General features: G+C 45.5%; 1 protein-coding gene across 3 annotated transcripts in view; it reads left to right on the top strand.

Annotated features, from left to right (window-relative positions):
• Positions 1-17,084, top strand: part of CUNH10orf90 (chromosome unknown C10orf90 homolog) — a 284,414-nt gene extending 267,330 nt beyond the window's left edge. For all 3 annotated transcript variants that reach the window (XM_046448702.2, XM_046448703.2, XM_046448701.2), the window contains 3 exons: positions 12,977-13,040; positions 16,066-16,165; positions 16,251-17,084. In XM_046448702.2, the coding sequence (XP_046304658.1) occupies positions 12,977-13,040; positions 16,066-16,165; positions 16,251-16,289 (203 nt within the window). In that variant the 3' untranslated portion in view covers positions 16,290-17,084. The remainder of the gene's footprint in view (positions 1-12,976; positions 13,041-16,065; positions 16,166-16,250) is intronic.
• Positions 17,085-20,085: the final 3,001 nt, after the last annotated feature.

The following is a 20,085-nucleotide window of genomic DNA, read 5'->3' as shown; positions in this document are numbered from 1 at the left end:
GGGGCCAAAGAAAGGCTCTTCCATCATTGCCACACAGTGCCTGGGGATTGGGTCATGTTCAGAGGCCAGCCTTGCAGATGAAATCCAAAGTAGGACAGTGTGAAAGCAAGTGGGAAGCATCAGCACCTGTAGACAGAAGGGGTACAACACCTGCAGGCAGCAGGGTTCAGTACCTGTGGCCAGTGGGTGGCAGCCCTCACCACCCCATTGGCATGTTTATGGCTTCACCCTACGCCCACTGCATCTCCTCAAACCTGTCCCTAACCATCTCCCGCTGAGATGGGTACCCAGCTTCAGAGCCTCCCTGGAGCCAGGCCCCTCCCCACCTGACCCTGCCACCCCAGCCCCACCTGGTTGGTCCCATTTGCTGTTCTTCCTTAACCCAGGAGCGTTCACACTTAGGGAACCAATCCACTCTCTGAATCCCACCATCCTGCCTGACCTCACAGGCCTGCTCCAGTGCAGCCCCTCCGTTGGACTCCTACCCCAGGCCATTTCCTCTGCTCCCTATGGCATATGACCTGGCCTGCGCTGCCTTTCACTTCTCAGCTGAGAGCTTTTGCCAGGGATGAATTGTTTTTGCTTCTACCTGTGCTCAATGCTGCAGCAACATGGGAAGCCAAACAGTGCCCAGACACAGTCCGTGTGGCCCGGCTACTTTCCCATCTGCCCGTCGGATGCTCTTCATGGCTCTCTGGTGAGCGGAAAACCCCTGAGGGGCATCCCCTTCCCCCCTGAAGCCCTCCCTGTCCCCATCCTCCCTGACCCCGACCCCACTGCCATTTGCTCACTCGTGGCTCATGTTCTTGTAAATCGCCTTTTTCCCTCTTCACTTTGAATTAGGGTCCTGTGGGTGTGCTGGGCAAACCTCCCTAGACTGGAAACACTAGTGGGCGCACACCATGCCCAGTGGCCCCGAGACTCCCCACTGCACCTCGCACATCACACTGAGTTCATCTGAATTGCATTATCCACACTTCCCCAAGGGAGCCGAGTCAGAGCCATTCAAATCACGGACCAGTAGAGGAATGGAATTTTCCAGAAGGCACTGCAAATTTCCTTCTCCAGGAGAGCTGCCTTCACTGATGATTCCTGGCTAGAGCTTGTATTAACATTAATTTGCATTCCCAGAGCATCTAGCTGGAAATGTGACCCAGCAGATAGGAGATGGCAGCAGAAGTCATCATGGTAACAAAAATGTGCCGTTCATCACGCAGCAGCTGAGCAGGGGCCGCAACATCCTTCTGATCGCCTGAACCCATCTCATGAATGTTTTTCCATAAAACATTTAAATAAATATTTGTGGTTAGTACTCCCAATATTAATCACAAAGGAATTTCAAAATGTACTTATCAGATGAAAGTAATTTTTTTTTAATTTTATCCATCCACAGAGAAAACAGGAAGCCTGAGTTACTTAAAAACTGTTTCCCATGCACACTATCACTAGTGCCCTTCAGACACTGTGACTGTGCAACAACGTGTTGCATCTTTAAAAGAAACATGGGAACAAAAGACTGATTTATGTCTATTGGTTAGAATTAGAATAAAGAACAAAGAAAAGTGTTACTTCCGATTAAAGTAGCTTAAGGTGCAAAAGCCAAACTGCAGAGTGGTAAGGAAATTGCCTATAAGAGATTGCTTTTCCCAATTGCTTTGATTTTATTTTCCAAATGGTTTCGTTTTGTATTTCATAAAGCAGTTAAGTATTAAGTCTTGCAGTACTCTGAGGATATAAATCCACTTGGCCAAGAGCATGAAGGTTATTAGTCATCTATAAATTATTATAGTTTGGAGTTCTTTAAGATGCTGGTAAGCCCTGGATTTGGAGCAAACAGGACTTTCATGAAGTTGTTCACTAATTTTTTGAGGTGATCTCCTCTCTTTGCAATTTTCAAGTATAATTCTTTATTATCAATCAGAGTCCCCATGCTGAGTGATAGATCTTCAGAACTGACTTCTGACTGAAACCTGATGTTCTCTAGATTCATCCATGGTGTCATGGATTTCTTTCTTCCTTTAAAGCAAAATAGTATTGCAGTATGTGGGGGGGAGGGGTACCCATCACATTCCATGATCCATTTATTTGTCGATGGACACTTGGGCATTTTGAACACTGCTGCGGTGAACACAGGGACACAGATACCTCTTTGACATACTGACTTCATTTCCTTTGTGTCTGCAGTGGGGCTGCTGTGTCGTACGGCAGTTCTAATTTGATTTTTTGAGGGACCTCCATCACATTTTCCACGATGGCTGTGCTGACGCAGATGCACAGTGACAGGTCCCTAGGTTCCTTTCCTCCACTCTCTTGCCCACGCTTTTCTATGGCCGCCCTGACAGGTGTGAAGTGGTATTGTGGTTTCAATTTGTATTTCTCTATAGTTGAGTAACATTAACCTTTCTTCTTATAACTGCTATCCACTTGTACATCTTTTGAGAAATGTCTACTCAGGTCCTTTGCCCATTTTTTAATTAGGTGGTTTTCTTGCTACTGAGGTTTTGTTTTTTGTTTTTATTCTTCATACATTTTGAATATCAACTCATTGTCAGTTGTATGACTTGCAAACATTTCCTCCCGTCCCACAGTTGGTCACTTTGTCCTGTTGGCCATTTCCTTGTCTGTAGGTCTTTCATGTGATAAAACTCCTTTACTAATGTTTACTTTTGTGGCCTGTGCTTTGGGGGTCACACGGCCCAGACCAATGTCATGGAGCTTCCCCATTGTTTTCTTCTAGCAGTTTTACATTTTATTCTTCTGCATGTGACTGTGCTGACACTATTTATTGAAGAGACTGTCCTTTCCCATGGTGTGTCCTTGATGTTTTTTGCCAAAGCTCATAAATGCATGGGTTTATTTCTGAGTTGTCTATTCTGTCCCGTTGGTTTATGTCTCTTTTTATGCCAGTATCATGCTGTTTGGATTATTGTAGCTTTATAGTAGATTTTGAAATCAGGCAGTGTGATGCCTCCAGCCTTACTATTTTGCTCACGATGGCCTTGGCTAGTCAGGGTCTCTTGTGACTCTGTGTGAATTTAGCTTTTTTTTTTTTTTTCCTATTTCTATGAAAAAAAATCATTGAAATTTTCTTTCATCAGTGTTTAATAATGCATATCATTCATGTTCTTGTTAAATTTATTCTTAAGTATTTTGTTTTTTGAAACTGTTAGAATGAGGTTATTTTCTTGGTTTCTTTTTCAGATATTTTATTATTAGCGTATTTAAACACTAATTTTTATATATTCATTTTAAATTCTGTGACTGTACTGGATTTGTTTTTTAATCTAGCGGGGTTTTTGGTGACATCTCTAGGGGATTTCTAGATATGAGATCATGACATCTGCACACAGAGAAAAAATTACTTGTCTTTTTGACTCAGATGCTTTGAATTTCTTTTTCTTACCTAATTGCTCTGGCTAGTATCACAGTGAATGGAAGTGGTGAGAATGCAGACGTTATAGTCTGGATCTGAAATATCCCCCGAAGGCACAAGTGGTGAAGACTTGGTCTCCAATGCAGCAGTGTTCAGAGGTGGAGCCTCTGTGAAGAAATTGGATCATGAGGGCTTTGACCGCATCAATGGATTAATCCATCGAGGGATGATTCATATTTGATGGCATGATTGGGAGGTGGTGGAAACTGTAGTCTCTGGAGCCTAGTTGGAAGAAGTAGTTCACTTCCTGGCAGCCACAGAGCAAACAACTTTCCTCTGCTGCGCTCTTCACTGTGATGTTTTGCTTCTTCTCAGACCAGAGCAATAGAGCCAGCCAACCATGGCCTGAAACCTCTGAAACCATGAGCCAAAATAAATCTTTCCTCCTTTAATTTGTTTATGGCAGGGATTTGGGTCATAGTTATGAAAATTTTATTAACACAATTGTCATCCTTATCCTAGACCTGATTTCAGAGGAAAAAATTCTCAACTTTTCAATGTTGAGCGTGATGTTAACTTGGGCTTGTCATATCTGACCTTTGTGTGTTGAGATTCATCTTTTCTATACCTAATTTGTTAAATTTGTTGAATCATAAAAGGATGTTGAAATTTGTCAGATTATGGTTTTTGATCTTTTTGTGTATTGCATTTGTTAGTTTGTATATGTTGAACCATTCTCATTTATCAGAGACAAATCTCACTTGATAATGGTGAATAATTCTTTTAATATGCTATTGAACTCAGTTTGCCAGTATTTTGTTGAGGAGTTTACGTTTCTCATGGACATTGTCCTGTAATTTTTTTTGCTTGTAGTGACCTTGTCTAGATTTGATACCAGTGTAATACTCTCCTCATAAAATGGGTTGGAAGTACTTCCTTCTCTTCAGCTTTTTGGGATCAGTTTGAAAAGGAGTGTTATTAGTTCTTCCTCAGACGTTTGATAGAATTTAGTCATGAAGACACACTGAGATCTTCAGCTTTTCTTCGAATGGGAGATTTTTAAAATTTCTGATCCAATACCCTTACTTGTTATTGGTCTGTTCTTATTTATTATATTTTGACTCACTCTTAGTAGTTCTTTTCTTTGTAAGAACTTATCCGTTTCTTCTAGGTTATGCAATTTATAGACATATAACTATTCATAGTAGTCTATTATAATCCTTTGTATTTCTATGGTTTAAGTTATAATGTCTCCACTCAAAAAATTTCTTATTTTATTATTTTGAGTTTTTTTCTTAAGTCTAAATGTTTGTCAATTTTCTTTCTTTTCAAGAATGAACTCCTAGTTTATTTGATCTTTTTATTGTCTTTCTAGTTTTTATTTCATTAATTTCTTCTCTATTCTTTGTTATTTCCTTTTTTCCATTAACTTTGACTTTAGTTTGTTCTTATTTTTCTGCTTGCTTGAGTCATAGTGTTATATTGATTGAGATCTTTCTTCTTTTTTTTAGTTTAGTGCTATAAACTTATTTTATTGCTATAAACTTCTCTCTCAGAACTGCTTTTGATGCATCCTATAAGTTTTAGTATGCTGTTACCATTTTTTTATTATGTTGGGATTTTTTTTTCTTTTGGTACTGGGGAATGAACCAAAATGTGCTTTAACACTGAGCCATATCTTCAGTACTTTTTTTATTTTGAGACATGGTCTTACTAAGTTGTTTAGGGCCTTGTTAAGTTGCTGAGGCTGACTTTGAACTTGCAATTCTCCAGCCTCAGCCTCTCAAGCTACTAATATTACAGATGTGTACCACCACACCCAGCTGATCTTGGGGATTTTTAAATTTTCCTTTTGATTTATTCTTTGAGCCATTGGTTGTTCCAGAGTATGTTGTTTAATAGCTACACATTTGTGAAATTTCCCAAAATGCCTCCTGTTAGTAATTTTTAGTTTAATACCATTGTGGCTAAAAAAGATATTTGATAAATTTTAACCTTCTTAAATTTGCTAGACTGTTTTTGTGGGCCAACATATAATCTATTCTGGAGAATGTTCTGTGTGTCCTTGAGAAGAAACTGCATTTGATGCTTTGGGATGGAATGTTCTGTATATGTCTGTTAGGTCCACTTGGTCGAAAATGCAGTTCAGGTCTAATGTTTCCATCTTGAATTTCTGTCTGGATGATCTCTCCATGGTTGATAGTGAGGTATTGAAGTCCCCTACTACTACTGAATTGCTCTTTATATCTTCCTTCAGAGCTGTTATTTACCTGATATATTTAGGTGTTCTGATGTTGGATAGATATATATTTATAATTGTCCTATCCTATTGATGAATTGACCCTGTTTTCATTATATGATGACCTACTTTGTCTTATTCCAGTTTTTGACTGAAAGTCTCTTTTCTCTTATATAGGAATAGCTCCTCCTGCTTTCTTTGGGTTCCAGTTACATGGATTATCTTTCCCGTGCCTTTATTTTCACCTTACATGTGTCCTTAAGGCTGCAGCAGACCTCTTATAAGTAGCATATAGATCTTTTAAAATCTACCCCATATTAATGAGCTCCTGGATCTAGGAATCCAGGTGACTAAGGACAGTGTCAACAAAGAGCAGGGCCTGAGCAAAATGGGGAGGAAGGAGCCAGAATGTGCATCAGCTGGGTCACAGCCTTAGTAATTAAAAAGTAAAGACTTACTACGGCTGTTTTTTTATTATTTTCTTTTCCTCTTTTATTTTTGTAACCCCTTTGTTTCATTCTTCTTCTCTTGCTACCTACCTTTGTGATTTGATGATTATTTTTGCAGTGGAATGCATTGATTACTTTATCTTTTATATCCGCTAGAGGATTTGGATTGGGGTTACCATGAGTCTTTCACGAAACAACTAAAACGGCTCATAACAATTCAACTTTATTGCATACAAAAACTCTAGTTTTTCTCCTCCTACCTCTCATATTCTTTTTTTGTTTTTGATGTCACAATGTACCTATTTTATATTGTGGATCCTTTAAATTATTTTTGTTGGTTATTTTTAATAGTTTGTCTTTTAACCTTTCTATTGAAGATATAAGCTGTTTACATACTACCAGGATAGTATTAAGAACATTCTGATTTTGACTATGTATATACTTTTTCCAGTGAGTTTTATACTTCTGTAGGATTCCTGCAGCTACGTAAATTGCTTAAATTCACTTAACCTTGTTTTCCCTAAGCTTCTTTTACCTTGGAATGCTTTAATCTAATTCTCAAAAGCCCATTTTGTGACATTGTTTTCGGATTCTTTGCTTACATATTTACCATGCTTTGCTAAAGAAAATCCAGCTGGAGTTTTAATTTGTCATTTTCCCCTAGAAATCTGGGACTGTGGGAAAGTGGTCTTTCTCTTTACCTGTTGTGCTTTGTTCTAGCAATGCCATAAAGTGATGGCTTGAGGGACCCAGGAGTCCCCTGGGAGGTGTGGTGTGGCACCTATTTCCATCTGTGGCTGGAAGCTCACCCAGCAACTGGTCCTGCCCCGAGCAGTGTCCATGTTGGCCCCCAAAACTTGTGACAGTGCCACTGTGCTGGTGCCTAGTCTTCTGAAAAAGAAGTGCCAGTCACGTTCCTTTTAGAAAGTGCATCACAAATGTCACCATGTGAAATGACTACAGAAAGGAGAGAATCCTATCAGGTGGGGGAAAGCTGGCCCTACCTCTCAGCTGACAAAATGAAGGGAAGGAGCAAGAAGCTGCCAGTCTGATAACTTCATGGCAGTGGTAGAGAACTGCTGTCCCCAGCTTTGCCTTCCCATGCGGCCGCTCACACTGTGACATGGGAGGCCTAAGGCTGGGGCCTGAAGCTCTGAGGCAGTGGCATGGAGAGGCTCTCTCAAAACAGGGCTGCCAGATTTATTAAGTGAAAATTTTGGATGCCAGGTTAAATTTGCATTTCAGACCAACAAGAAATAATTTTTTGCATAAATGTGTTTCATGCAATAGTTGAGACATGATGATACTATAAAAAGTTTCATTGGTAATCTGAAATGCAAATTTAACCTCAAGGCTATGCGACCCAGGAAGGCCTGGGCTATCTCCCAGGTTCTCTTATTCCTTCTATCTAAGCCACAGTGGTCCTCAGCTGTGGGTGAACATCAGAATCAGCTGGCCTACACCCAGAATGCTTGGTGCAGATGGCCTGGGTGGGGCAGACCTACCTGTGTCACAAGGTTGCAGGTGATGCTGAATGCTGCTGCCTCATTGACAGGGCACTCAGGTAGTGGCTCTGATTAGTGTCCCCATGGTGAATGGTGCTGGTTAGTGTCATCCCTGTGGGAATGTTGTGTTCAGTGCCCTGGTGGGTGACATTGGGTTGTTTGCCAATGCCATCAGCTTCTTTCCAGTTTATAGAGTGCTCTCAAATGGCCCACTTTCATAAATTCTTCCAAGAACCTTTAAGGCAGATCCTGTGCCCCAGCTAAGTAGAGGAGGACCAGGACCTCAGAGAGCTCGAGTAGCTTGTACCAGGGGCACAACACCAGGCAAGCCCAAAGAATCACCTGTGTACATCATACAAGCTGGCTGTTAGCTTAAGAGCTCTCAGTTGTCTTTTGTAAGCGGGAAGAAACTGAAGTTCCTGCCATATTGAGTGGGGTCATTAAGAATTGGCGGGGATAGCGGGGAGCGGTCCGTAAATCCTAAGGGCTGGATGACGCTGACCATTTCACAGCTGGATTTCCTTTGAGATAACTGTGTTCTCTGTGTACAAAACACTCTGTAGTGCTTTGCTGACCACTGCAGGGCTTCCTGGGGACTTGTGTCTTTTTGATAACGGATTGAAGCCCTTCAGTGGGGTTTACTTTGAGAGTCTTGGTCCTAAATAGGGATCTGGTTTAGGGTAGAGTCTCTGATCCTGCTGACCCCAGGGTGAATGGAACTTGTGGTCAGTCTGACCTAGGTGCAGGCTGCCTTCCCTGGCAGTACCCAGGGTGTGTGTAGTGTACCCATGGAGATCCTTGGACCTTTCTGTCGCTCACTGGGTCTCCTGAGGAGTAGCCAGTCAACAGACACAAATGAGAAGCACCTCGTGCTCTCAGCCACAGGACGGAGTGTGAGTGGAAGGAGTAGGGAGCTAGGCAGGGGAGGGACAGAGAAGAGATTCTCATCCTCTGGGAGCTCCTTCCACTTGGGGAGAGCGGTCGGTGGACAGGCAGCTATAAACCAAGCCTAGACCTAGGGGAGCTGGAGAGAGAAGGGGGCCACTGACAGTGCTCATTGGTCCAAGAGACAGGGCAGGAGAGGTCAGGGGATGCAGCCATGTATCTCCAATGACCATTTTCACAGGCATGTTTGATGTGGGGTCTGGGTTGCCCTCTTACTGTGGTCTGGCCCATGTTGCATCCAGGTTCTTTCAAAGGAGGATCTGCCTTGGCCTCTCTTATCACCACCCCTTCTCAGGGACAAGACCCTTTCTCAAGTCCATCCTGTAGCTCCCTAGTACCCCATCTTTCCATGGAAGCCCTGAGGCAGTGATTCAGCTCTAAGCCCAAGGACGGGTCTCTGTGTGCAGGAGGTGAGCTCTCTGCAAGGAGAATGGGCCACCCTTTCCTACCCAGACACCCCCGCCACCATCACCACCGTACACACACACACACACCTTGCTTCTTAAACTGAGTATGCAAAAGAAATGGCCATTTCTGGAGACCCTCTGGGTTAGTTTTCATTTCTTAAGTCTGTATTCCTTCACCAGAAGGGTCAGAGCCTCCATGCATTTCCACACCATGACCTCCCCATCTCTCTCCTGTGACTGGATGGCAACTGGCACGCGCCATTGTTTTCACGTAAAGGTCAGCACTGGCCTTCCTGACCCGTGGAGCAAGCTGCTCACTTCGTGCGACCATCAAGCAGGGACAGGATTCTGCTGAAGCTGGATGTGATTTTAGAGAAAGGAGAGGGTTTATCCAGCACAAGAGCCCATCAGAGGCAAGCAACCTGTGCATCTTTGAGGTGCCTGTGTGTGGTGGGGTGCCTGTTTAGGTTCCTCAGGGCTCCTCAGTCCAAGGTAGACCACTCTGCTGTTGCTCGCATCGGACTTGTTGGAGGTTCCAACGCAGAGAGCTGAACAGAAACCAAGTGCACAGAACAGAATTTGAATCTTGACATTCGAATGTCACCCTCGCAGCCGCACAGTCAGCTGCTTATTGCTTTGAAATCAGTGTAATGAGCAGCCTAGCCGTCTTAGAAACACACCCCCAGGTCCCCCTAAAACACCTCCGTTTCTTTTCTTTATGGGGAGGTGTAGACTCCAAGCCATTGCAGGAGCTGCTGAGTCGGTGTGTCTTGGTTTTGGAGTGTCTAAGGTAGGGGAAGAAGTGTCTCTGAGAGCTCAGAGTGACTAAAGAAAACCAAGCTCCTGGGAGGGTGTCCTCCTAAATCCTATTGTGATCTCCATTATCATTGAGGTCACTGCCCCAGGGGAGAGCAAAGCTTTGCTGTGGAGCTGTGGACACAGGTTTCCAAGGGAAGGAAGAGCTGCTGTCAGAGGATGCTTGCTGCTTCCTGGTGACTCTGACAGCTGTTTGAATGTGAAAGCCACCTGTCCCTGTCTGTGCACATGCTATGCAGACACACATGCCACATGTAATACATACCACATGTGTTTCTGGAGAATGACGGCTGTCGGGCCTTTGATTGTTCAGCAGCAGTCTCTCGAGGAGGCTCTGAGTCCCCTCGGTACCTGGTTGTCTGCTGACTTGGAAGCAGGCAGAGGCTTAAGGAAGCCTGGCCTCACCAGAGTCAGCTGACAGCAGGCCCTGTGGTTTGTGTCCAGTGAGGAGCCAGGTGCAAGGGTTTTTTTTTTTTTTTTTCATGAGAAAAAGTTCCCAGAAATGTATAAATAGGTGACTTAGGGATTCTCTCAGGGAAAAAAATAAAAATCACCCTCCATTTGAATAACAGTAGGAGGTAAGTGTGACTATAGTCTCACGTGGGAAGCTTTAAGGATGATCTATAAAAGACCCATAAGCAGGCTGAAAATCATTCTCTCCAGTTACTTTCATTTTATTAAGGCAGAATTTAGATTAAAAGGGAATTGGGGCTGGGGATGTGGCTCAAGCGGTAATGTGCTCTCCTGGCATGTGCGGGGCACTGGGTTCGATCCTCAGCACCACATAAAAATGAAATAAAGATGTTGTGTCCACCGAAAACTAAAAAATAAATATTAAAAACACTCTCTCTCTCAAAAAAAAAAAAAAAAGGAATTGATGAGATTTCACTGAAAGGTTGAACAGAGCACACCACACAGGGTGGGTTTCCATGCCATGAAATGAGACCCCTGGGGCTGGGGCAGGTGGAGTGGTCCTGGCCCCCTTCCTCCCACACCCAACCCCTCAAGCTGCTGGGGGACCCCTCTTTTTGGTCCTAGCTGTCTTGTGCTCTGGAGTCTCCCCAGGTCCCCCTCCTGCCTGGTGAACCTGGCCACTCCTCCCTGAGGCTGCTCCCCTCCCTATGCCTTTGACCCTGGCTCTGAAAGGCCCTGTTAATCTGACTTTCAACCTAGGCTCTGAGCTCTGGGTCTTATTCATCTTTGTGTCCCTACTGCCTAGCACCAAGGAGATAAAAACTCAGCAATTGTCAAATGGATGTGTCGCTCACCCCAAAGCCTGGGGTCATCTCCATTCATGTCTCCAGGCCCTACGGCTCTCTCTCTACCTGTCCAAGGTAGATGAGCCCCGTGGCTGCACTCTGTGCCAAGCACTGCCATCTTTCACCCACCACAGGGCTGTGATTGCTGGCCCGGGCTCCCTCGGCCACTTCTGAGTGTGCGCAGCTCAGTTCCTGTTCTGAAGAGCGCCTGTGATCATCCACAGCAGTAACAAGCATATCTGCTTTAACACCACGGGCGGCTGTTCATCTCCCTTACTCCTAAGGAATGCTCCTTAACAGACACGTCAAACTCTGCAGGGGCCAGGGGGCTCATGGTTTTGTTGTTGTTGTTGTTTCTTAGAAATAAAACCAAAGCATAATTGTGGTATCGATACTGTAAAGAACAAACTGAAAAGAAAACAGAAAATTTCAATTTCCAGAATAGGCCACCTATCACTGAGTTGTGAAATCAAATGAAATTTGTGTTTTTTTTAATCCCTTCAGGACACCTGTCTGTCTATATTGAATTTACCCTAATCTTGTGTAGTTCTTGGGGAACCCCAATCCCACCTGCCTGTCTTCCTTCGAGGTTTCTTGTCCCTGAGTGGGAGTCCTACATTCTCACATATTTGCTTACCCAAGACCCCAGCTGACTTAGATGACACTCCTTCCTGGGATTTTCCAGAGCACCTGTCTCTGCCTGGTCCTGTCCAGAGTGGAGGCTAGGGTGGGAGTCTGTGGCAATGTCACCTTCCTCCTTCTCTGAGAGTCCCCCGCCTTTTTAAACACGGGTGACATTTCCTCTAGTTGTGAATATTCCTATTTCTTTTTTCTCCCATCTCTCCTTTGAGGAGTGGGGTCATAACGTAAGTTCAAACCACTGGGCAGGATGTGAGCTCAGCCACTATGCTTTTTTCCATACTGTACATATTTATTGTGCTCAGAGGGGAAGGCGTTTCCTAGTCGCCCTGTCTCTATCCCACCTTCTTGCATTGTCTGGGAAAATTCTGTATGTCCTGGAGCTGTCTTTGGTGGCTCCACTGGTCAGATGAGCAAGGGAGAAAGTCCTGGGCATGGGGAGAAATGAACGGAAATACAGCCCAGGGCTCCTTGGGGATCACGGGGATCACAGGGATCCCACGCCTACCTGCAGCTTAGCAAGGATACTGGGCCACCTGTCTGCTTCTGCCAAATGATGCAGTGAGCTTGTCCATCTGGGTGCTCCAGGAAGCATGGCAGCTGCCCAGGTTACCCCAGGCCACAAGCACCCCAGGCACGTGTGCCCCACCCTTGGCTAATTTGTAGGGCTGAGTCTCTCTTGGGCATTTCAGACTTGTTTTCCGTTACTGCAAAAGAGTACATGCCATTAAAAAAAAAAAAGCATTTTTCAGTGTGCCATATGTAAACCTCATGATGATCATGATGTATTCTCACTCACACAGAAGAACATTGCAGTACCACAGTGGGGTTTTTTTTTTTTTTTTTGCCACTCTGCACTTAATCAAAGGCCACTAAGATACAAGACTATGTGTGTTGTCCATGACTCTTTAGACATTAGAAAAGTGGGACTGTGGTCTTCATCTGGCAGAGGCTAAGCAGCGCGGATGGAAGACTGCAGGTGTGATGAGGTCTCCTGCTCTCAAAATGTCTAGGGCAGCTGGGTGATTTCCTTGTCCTTAGGGGCCTCGAAAATCTGGTGGAATGAGTGGAATGGCTGTGGACCCTGGCACATCCCCCAGAAAACCACGACTGTGGCTGCTGGAAGCACCCAGAGGAGCGGTTAACACTGCACCCCAGGCCTTCGCTGGCCACTCAGTGGTCAGCGCAGCCACTTATGGGTGTGAGCCCTGTAGAGTTTGTCACAGGCTGTGGCTTAGAGGAGGACAGTTCCAGGGAATGTGCCGACTTCACCACTCCAGAGCTGTGTGATAACTCTGTACCTTCTGTAATTAATCATCTTTCCCCCCCGCCTTTTTTTTCCAGATAACTTGTTCAAACCCAAAGAAAGGTGCATTTCAGAGAAGGAGATGCATATGAGATCTAAAAGGTACCTGGTTATTATGTGACATGGGAGGAAGTTGGGGAGGGAGTTGGGGTGATTTGACAGCGCTGACCAGTAAGGCCACTTTCTAGGTCCATGTTTAAGGTCTGATGTCCTCTTGGCTGCAAATCTGAAAACACTGGTTTAACTGAGCACAGCGGCAGGAGTGTGCCTCTGAATGCTCATCTGCTCTTGGAGAAACATAGAAAGGGGTGGGTCTTTGATTGTGGACCAATCCAGTACTGGTCTCCGAGAGACCTCCTGGCTCCCAGCTGGAACTGCGGGCATCATCGCTGTGGGCTGGAGCCGTGTTGCTGCACCTCTGAAGGTTTCTCCAGGGGCCTGACAGCAGCAGAGCCTGAAAGACAGGACCCAAGCTGGAAGCCGCTGGAGCCTGGGAGCTAGTGGGGCCTTGGAGGGGCCACCAGCCGGCTTTCCTGGTGCTATGACTCTGGCAGGCTTGGTGGCCCCCGGTCAGCGAATTCTCCCTGTTCTGCTCGGCTGGTTGTTTGCCAAGACTCCCACTAATTCTCACCAACCTGGTGCACACAAAAGCTGCCATTCTTCTAGAGACCTGGCCGCTTAACCAAAATGCTAAAGCTCAGCAGTGTTGGCCACGTTCATGCAAGTACAGTCGTCAGGGCTCAATAAAGCATCTGGCACGAGGAGGGATTATAATAATTAAATCAAACTGATAGTGCACTTAGAGACACCACTGAGATAGAAAGAATAACCCCACATACACTCCAGCCCCAAATCTCTGCTTTTACTGTGATTTTGTTGTTTCCCATGATAATTAGACCACTTTGATTGTCCCCAGGGAACACCTTTGTCAATAAGGAAATGAAAGCGACAAGAAGGTGGACCTTTCTATCAGAGGCCTGATTCACAGCATTCTATCCAGGGTTTATAAAAGGCTGCTGGGTTTGAAGTCTTGCTGTTTCAGAAGTACAAAGTTGTGTGTTTCTTCTGCCAAAAGCATCTAGTTTTCAATTTAGCAGGGGAAAAGTATAGCCAGATTCCTCCCTGTGTGCGCACGCACACACACGCGCACACACACACACACACACACAGTCCTCAACCCCAGACCCACTACTATGGAGCTTTGCAAATCAAGCAACTAAAATAATAGATCTTAAAGCAGCGTCAGTAGCAGAGTCTTGCTCCATCCTTTCATTAGGAGGAAACTGAGGCTCAAAGCAGACAGGAGAGCTGGTGACACTGCACCCGGGTCACTGCTCTCCCAGCTGGTCTCTGAAGGATTCAGCAATCTTGTTTCTCTCTGCTCTGTGAGACGTGCCCTGGCTGGGTGCTGGCCCTGGCTCACCTGGAGCTTTCCTTGTTTTTGCATTCTCTGGTATTAATTTTACTGTTAAATTATATTTTCAGTTGGAAAAAAGTGAGACAATGGAGATAAAGCTCAAGTCCCCTCATAACTCCTGCTCCCCTTGCAACCTCCTCCCCAGCCCCAGCCCATCTGCTGCAAAGACCTCAGTTGTGTCTCCCTTCTCTCTACCTTGAAGTAGACTTCTGTTTGTTCATGAAGAGTTACGTGGTGTTTGACCACAATGGTGTCATACCATGTTGTCTCCACAGCTTGCTTTTCTCACAGTGTAATATGTCAGAAGACTCAGATTGTCTTCCTTGTGGCTTTGACTCTAGGCAGAGTATGGCCCATGGGATGGGTAAGACCATGATGCATTTGGGGATCTCTTTTAAGAAACTACTAAATCAGAAACAACCAAGGTGGGGTCTGTGAGTTTTACTTTAAACTCCTCAGTTGATTTGGATGGCCAGAGTCAGGAAGCAATATCCATGGATCTGGAGGACTTTCCACTGGGGAGATTTGGGACATGATAGCTCTTCCTTCTGATCCCCGATGGGCTCCTTTCTGGAATCATGTTTGGAGTATTCAGGAATACATGAAGGATGTGTGTTCTCAACATTTCCCCACCCACCAGCAGCTTCATTCTGTCTAGTTGGGTGAGCGCTGTGTAGAGCGCTGTGTGATCAGAGACTGAGGTCTGAGTGCCAGCTCCCTGTGAGCCCACAGCATGGCTTCACCAAATCTCCTGGTAAATGAGGGCCTGGGTTCCTCATTTTTCTAACAATGGGACACCACCTGCCTCCTCCAGTGGTCGTGTGGGTTGAGTTTATTCATGTCAAGGGGTCTGCCTGGTGCCCGGTAACTAAGATGTCACCTGCTGACACTGTTATCATCATTATCTTTGTACTTTGTTCTATAGTTTTGATAATGGAGCAGATTGCATTGGGCTTTCAAACATGAGAGAAAAAAGAGATCTTTTAGCTGAGTGCCATGTGTATGGCAACCATCAGCTCTGGCTGCAGTGGCCCTGTTAGTCGGTGGGTTCTAGAAGCAATACTGGTTGACATGGGCATGTAAAGAGTTTCTGTTAGGAAAGAGGAAAGAAGAAGAGTCCCGCGGTAACTTGGGAACTCCCACTTTAACATAAGAGAAGGGCATAATAACTGTGCCCAGGATGTATTTGGAAACAGCTTAATTAGACGTGCAGACTCGTAAGAGGAGGCACACACACCTTCTGGCATGTTTGTTCCAGCATTGTGATTCCTGCCACTTCTATCTGTTCCGCCTTCCAAGTCTCTAGAAGGTAATCATTGGGTGGCAAAAAAATTAAAAAAAAAAAAAGGTTTGGGGGGCAAGTTTGAATAACACTCAGAATCCAAAGCAGAAGGTTTAGAATCCCCCGATTTACAGGTTACTTAATTATCCCTGAGGGTGGAAGGACAAGGGAAGTGACTTCCAAGGAAATACCTGGCCCCTCCAGCTTGGCTGTTACACTGGCCCTACAAGTACAGAGACGAGGTGCTGTCCCCAGTGTGGAGCTGTTCTGGGGACAGTGGGGAAGCCTTCATGTTGGCATCTCCCCACGTGAAGGAAGCCCATGTGCCTAGTCTTCTTTGAAGTGTCAGAGGCTCTGACAAGGCAAGATGCTCTGTGCCCAGACACAAGCTCTGCTACCATCCAGAATGTTCTCTGTGTCTGTTTCAGAATCTATAATAACTTGCCAGAAGTTAAAAAGAAGAAAGAAGAGCAAAAGAAAAGGGTTATCTTACAGAGCAACAGACTCCGAGCTGAAGTCTTCAAAAAGGTAACGGCTCGTGCCAGCAGGTATGAGGCGTGTGGCCCAGAGCCATGAACATGCACTTGACATCTCTGTTTCCCTATCTCTCCAGCAATTACTGGACCAGCTCCTTCAAAGGAACGCAGTCTGACCTGGGCTGCCCTGCTGACCACAACCTGGACCTGGGAAGACTTCAAACACTGGATAAGCCATTAAACTTAGCATTACCTTCACAACATGAAAACACGTATTTTACTTTTGATTTTTTTTTTTTCCATAAAGGAAAGAATCACTTCCTGAATGACCCAAACAAACAGCACGCCTGAGGAACTAGGTCAGCAGTCTTGCAGGGACATTGACTCCATGGAACCCGATAGTCTTTGTCCCTTTCTTTTTTCTTTTTTTAACTTCCCAATTTTACCTTTGTGTCTAGGGCTTCTCCCGGCCATTTCCACCAAGCAGATGGGCCTTGTATACTCAAGTGTGTTTTGGTTTCTGGGGGATGTTTTTTTTTTTTTTTAAATAAGATTTCTGGGACCAAAATCCATCACTTTTTATATACAAATCCCAACATCTGCCAATTCTTGCAAAATCCAAAATGGGGGTCCTCACAGCATGTTTTAAAAGTGCATCCCTAATGCCAGAGACTGCAGAGAGAGAGAGCAAACTGCCTCCCTCAGCTGCCCTCTCTCCCCAGCCCCCCACAGCGCCTGACCTGGCTTAGCTAGAGTCTGTTTCACCGGAAGCTGAGGGCAGAATCAGCTGATAACTCTGTAGGGACATCAGTGTTTTCTGCACACGCACCCCTTCCTCAAAAGCTGTTTTGTTAAAGTGGCCTAAGAGCTCCAACTCTGCTATTTGTTTTTCCAAACACTTACAATGTCCAGTATTTATAAACGTATTCAGGAAGTTAAGAAAAGCTAGTTTTTATAGCAAAAAGGAAATAAATGCAATTATTCAAAAATTCAAGTGTTTCTCTCTTACGTATGCTGATCTGGATTGAACAGTGGCGACAGGTTAACAATGGTGTGAAATGTCTTTATGGGAACCCCTGGGTGACACTCTCCTCCTCTGTCCCCTCTGGCTACCATGGATTCCAGATGCCCCATGGGAGAACATTGCCTCCCAGAGACCTCGTATAAGAGAAAACTGTTGGGAGCAAGATTTAGGATCCTGAAGGCCCCCCAGACTCACCAGGAGTACCCCCAGGAATGAGAGAAGTTTTGAGGATGTAGCAGGACCCCTCTGTCCCTTTCCCATGGTGTCAGCCTCCCTGTCCGACCCTCTATAGCACATAGAATGCCTGTCCATTCCCTGTCCGCTAGCCAGTGCCTTCGGAACTGCACCACAGGGTTCTCCCCGACACCCTCCTGCTCTGCTCTGCCCTGCCCATGCCCTCTGCTTGACCTCCTTCCCATCCATGAGAGGCTAACAATGATAGCAGGAGCAAGGCTCTGGAGCCCCGCACCCGGTCTGCAGCCTTCGGCAAGGGCATCAGCCAAGATCCAGGAAGGAACCCACAGGGCAGTTTGAGAAAGTTTAATGCACTTATTAACCACACAGAGGATGGGCACCATGAGAAGTTAAGACTCCTCCAAAGAACACAGGTAGGAACACCAGGTGAAAGGAGTAGTGCTACCTCTAGAAGAGTCCCCTCCTGCCCCCGGTGACAGGGAATGGTGTGGTTCAGCAGATAACAGAAGTTTCCGTGCTGGTGTGCAGATGGAACTTGTTGAAAATCCACCTTCTGGAACTTGCCAGAAACCTGCACAAGGAGCAGTCTTCTCTGTGGCCATCTGCTCTACCACCAGCTCAGGAAGGCCAGTGAGTGTGCACTGCAGGGGCCTGGCTGAGCTAAGCAGGACCCAGAAAGCAGTGCCTTCCTGTCCTGCAGTATCTCTCTAGCGTTTCCTACCAAAAGGCTTACTACTGTGCTAGCAGGCAAAGGGAGATCATTCAAAGGGCCTGGATGCATTTTAAAAGAGCAGGCAAAAAGGGTGAATTTGGAGGTGACAGAATACAATCAAGAGCTGGCACAGTAAGACATTTAACCTTGCTTCAGTTTCCTCAACTGCCAGATGCAGAGAATTATAGTGCCTCCTTCCCAGGGTTGCTATGGAAACAGAGTGAATAAACCTGAATGGAGTATGTGGCAGGACCCTGGCCCCAGAGCACACCTGGGAGTATTTGTCCGTCATGGGCAAAGTTGGGAGGAGGAGCAAGAGGCCGATGGCTGTTCATCCCGGGACCCCTCGGGGTGAGGAGCCTCGGAGGCCACAGAGCTCACGGCCTGGCTGCAGCTGCAGCCAGTGTACTAGCGGGTGCTTGGCAAAGGTACCTCACCCTGGGGATCATTTCAGCCACACAGCTACCTCGCGGTAAGGTCAGTTCTGTTTCCTTGAACTATTAGACTCTCCCAGGATGCTACACTCAAGTCAAGTTTGCCTCTTAAGTGCTTTTTAAAAAAAAAAAAAAAAAAAAATTAAGTCCATGACATTTAAGGACAGTCTTTCCTAGCTAATGTGGCAGACTCACCTTTTCTTGCGTTTATTGAGTACCTTCAGAGAAGCTTTTCCTAACCATTTAAACTCAGGACCCAACCACTTACAGACTGTTGTGTGACACTTTTCAAGAAATGAATTTATGTCCACTAACATTTTTAAAAGAAAAATACCTAGAGGGAACCAACTTTGAAAGAGTCCTGAAAGAGCTTGTCATCCTTGCAAACCTGTTGCAGAGTCCTAAAGTCTAAAGAATAATACAAGTCAACCTGAGATTAAATACATTGAAAAACGTGCTTCTGGGGACAGCCCCTAACCAAGTGCCTGAGGTGGCGTGTTGACCAGGAAGACACGCAGTCTGGTTTGAGCTGGTCTTGCCTCTGGACAGCCAGCTTAGGGCAGGCGAGATATTAAAGTTTGGTTTCCTATTGAACTGACTTTTCCCATTGTTGTAGAAATTGCTTTTAATGCTGACAAGTGGATTTTAGTGCCAGCATTTCTTCTCTGTTGTAATTAGGTTATAACAAGAATATAATCATGTAATAATATGGAAGTAAAGGCCTGAGGAGTCAAAACAGCCCTCCCTTATATTTCTCTTAGGAATTAGTCACCATTTGCTGGATTATTTTCTTGAAAAACTGTAAAATTTTAAAAATTCTGAATGGAATTTACCACTTTAACTTCAATAAACAAATTCTGTTCTGGAATTGATTTATCTACATCTGAGGATGTTTGGTTCTGGCATGAAAAGAGGTCCTCAACAATTCAGCAGGTAGCTGGGGCTAAAGACCTTCAGCTGAGCTTAGACAAGGTAAGATTTGGAATCACAGGGATGACCCAGTGGTGACAGCACCAGGCTGTCTCCATGTGGTCGCCATGACTTCAGGCTGAAGCAGAAATTCCTATTTTGGTTATGTGGCCTCTCTGCCAGCTGGTAATGGAATAATGGAAAAACAATCACTTTGGTTTTGCAGCCAGCGTCCACTGCCAGCCAAACTTCCTGGAAGTTGTGTGCGCCCGGGTGAGTCAGCAGATGCCTGCTCAGACGGAACAAGGCTCTTTGGAGGAGCTATTTGTGAAACAGGCAGTCGTGGGAGAGTGCTTGGAAAGTCCATGTCTCATGCAGTTCTCCCATTTCAGCACCTGGTGAAAAATCGCGGCAGTGGAGCTGGCCTCTGAGCGCATCAGATGACCAAGAGTCTGAGTATGAGGCGCATTAGACGGAGGCCAACAGGAGCCGGAGAGCCGGGGACAGGATGTGGCTGCCCGGGGTGGAGGGGGGTGCTCTGACCATCGGTACGTGAGAGTTCTGGGTTAGAGAGTAAGAATGAGTTAGAAACGTGGTCTGCTGAGGGTTTGCGTGGGGGGCGGTAGTGTGCGCACTGACAGCGCAGGAATCGCGCTGTTGAGCGGAGAGTGAGCGCAGCAGCAGCAGATGGTGCACAG

This window comes from Marmota monax, unplaced genomic scaffold, assembly GCF_021218885.2.
Source record: "Marmota monax isolate L192 unplaced genomic scaffold, Marmota_monax_Labrador192_F-V1.1 WCK01_AAM20220418_F8-fsc00076, whole genome shotgun sequence".
NCBI lineage: Eukaryota > Metazoa > Chordata > Mammalia > Rodentia > Sciuridae > Marmota > Marmota monax.
This window is presented reverse-complemented; position numbering and strand designations above follow the sequence as displayed.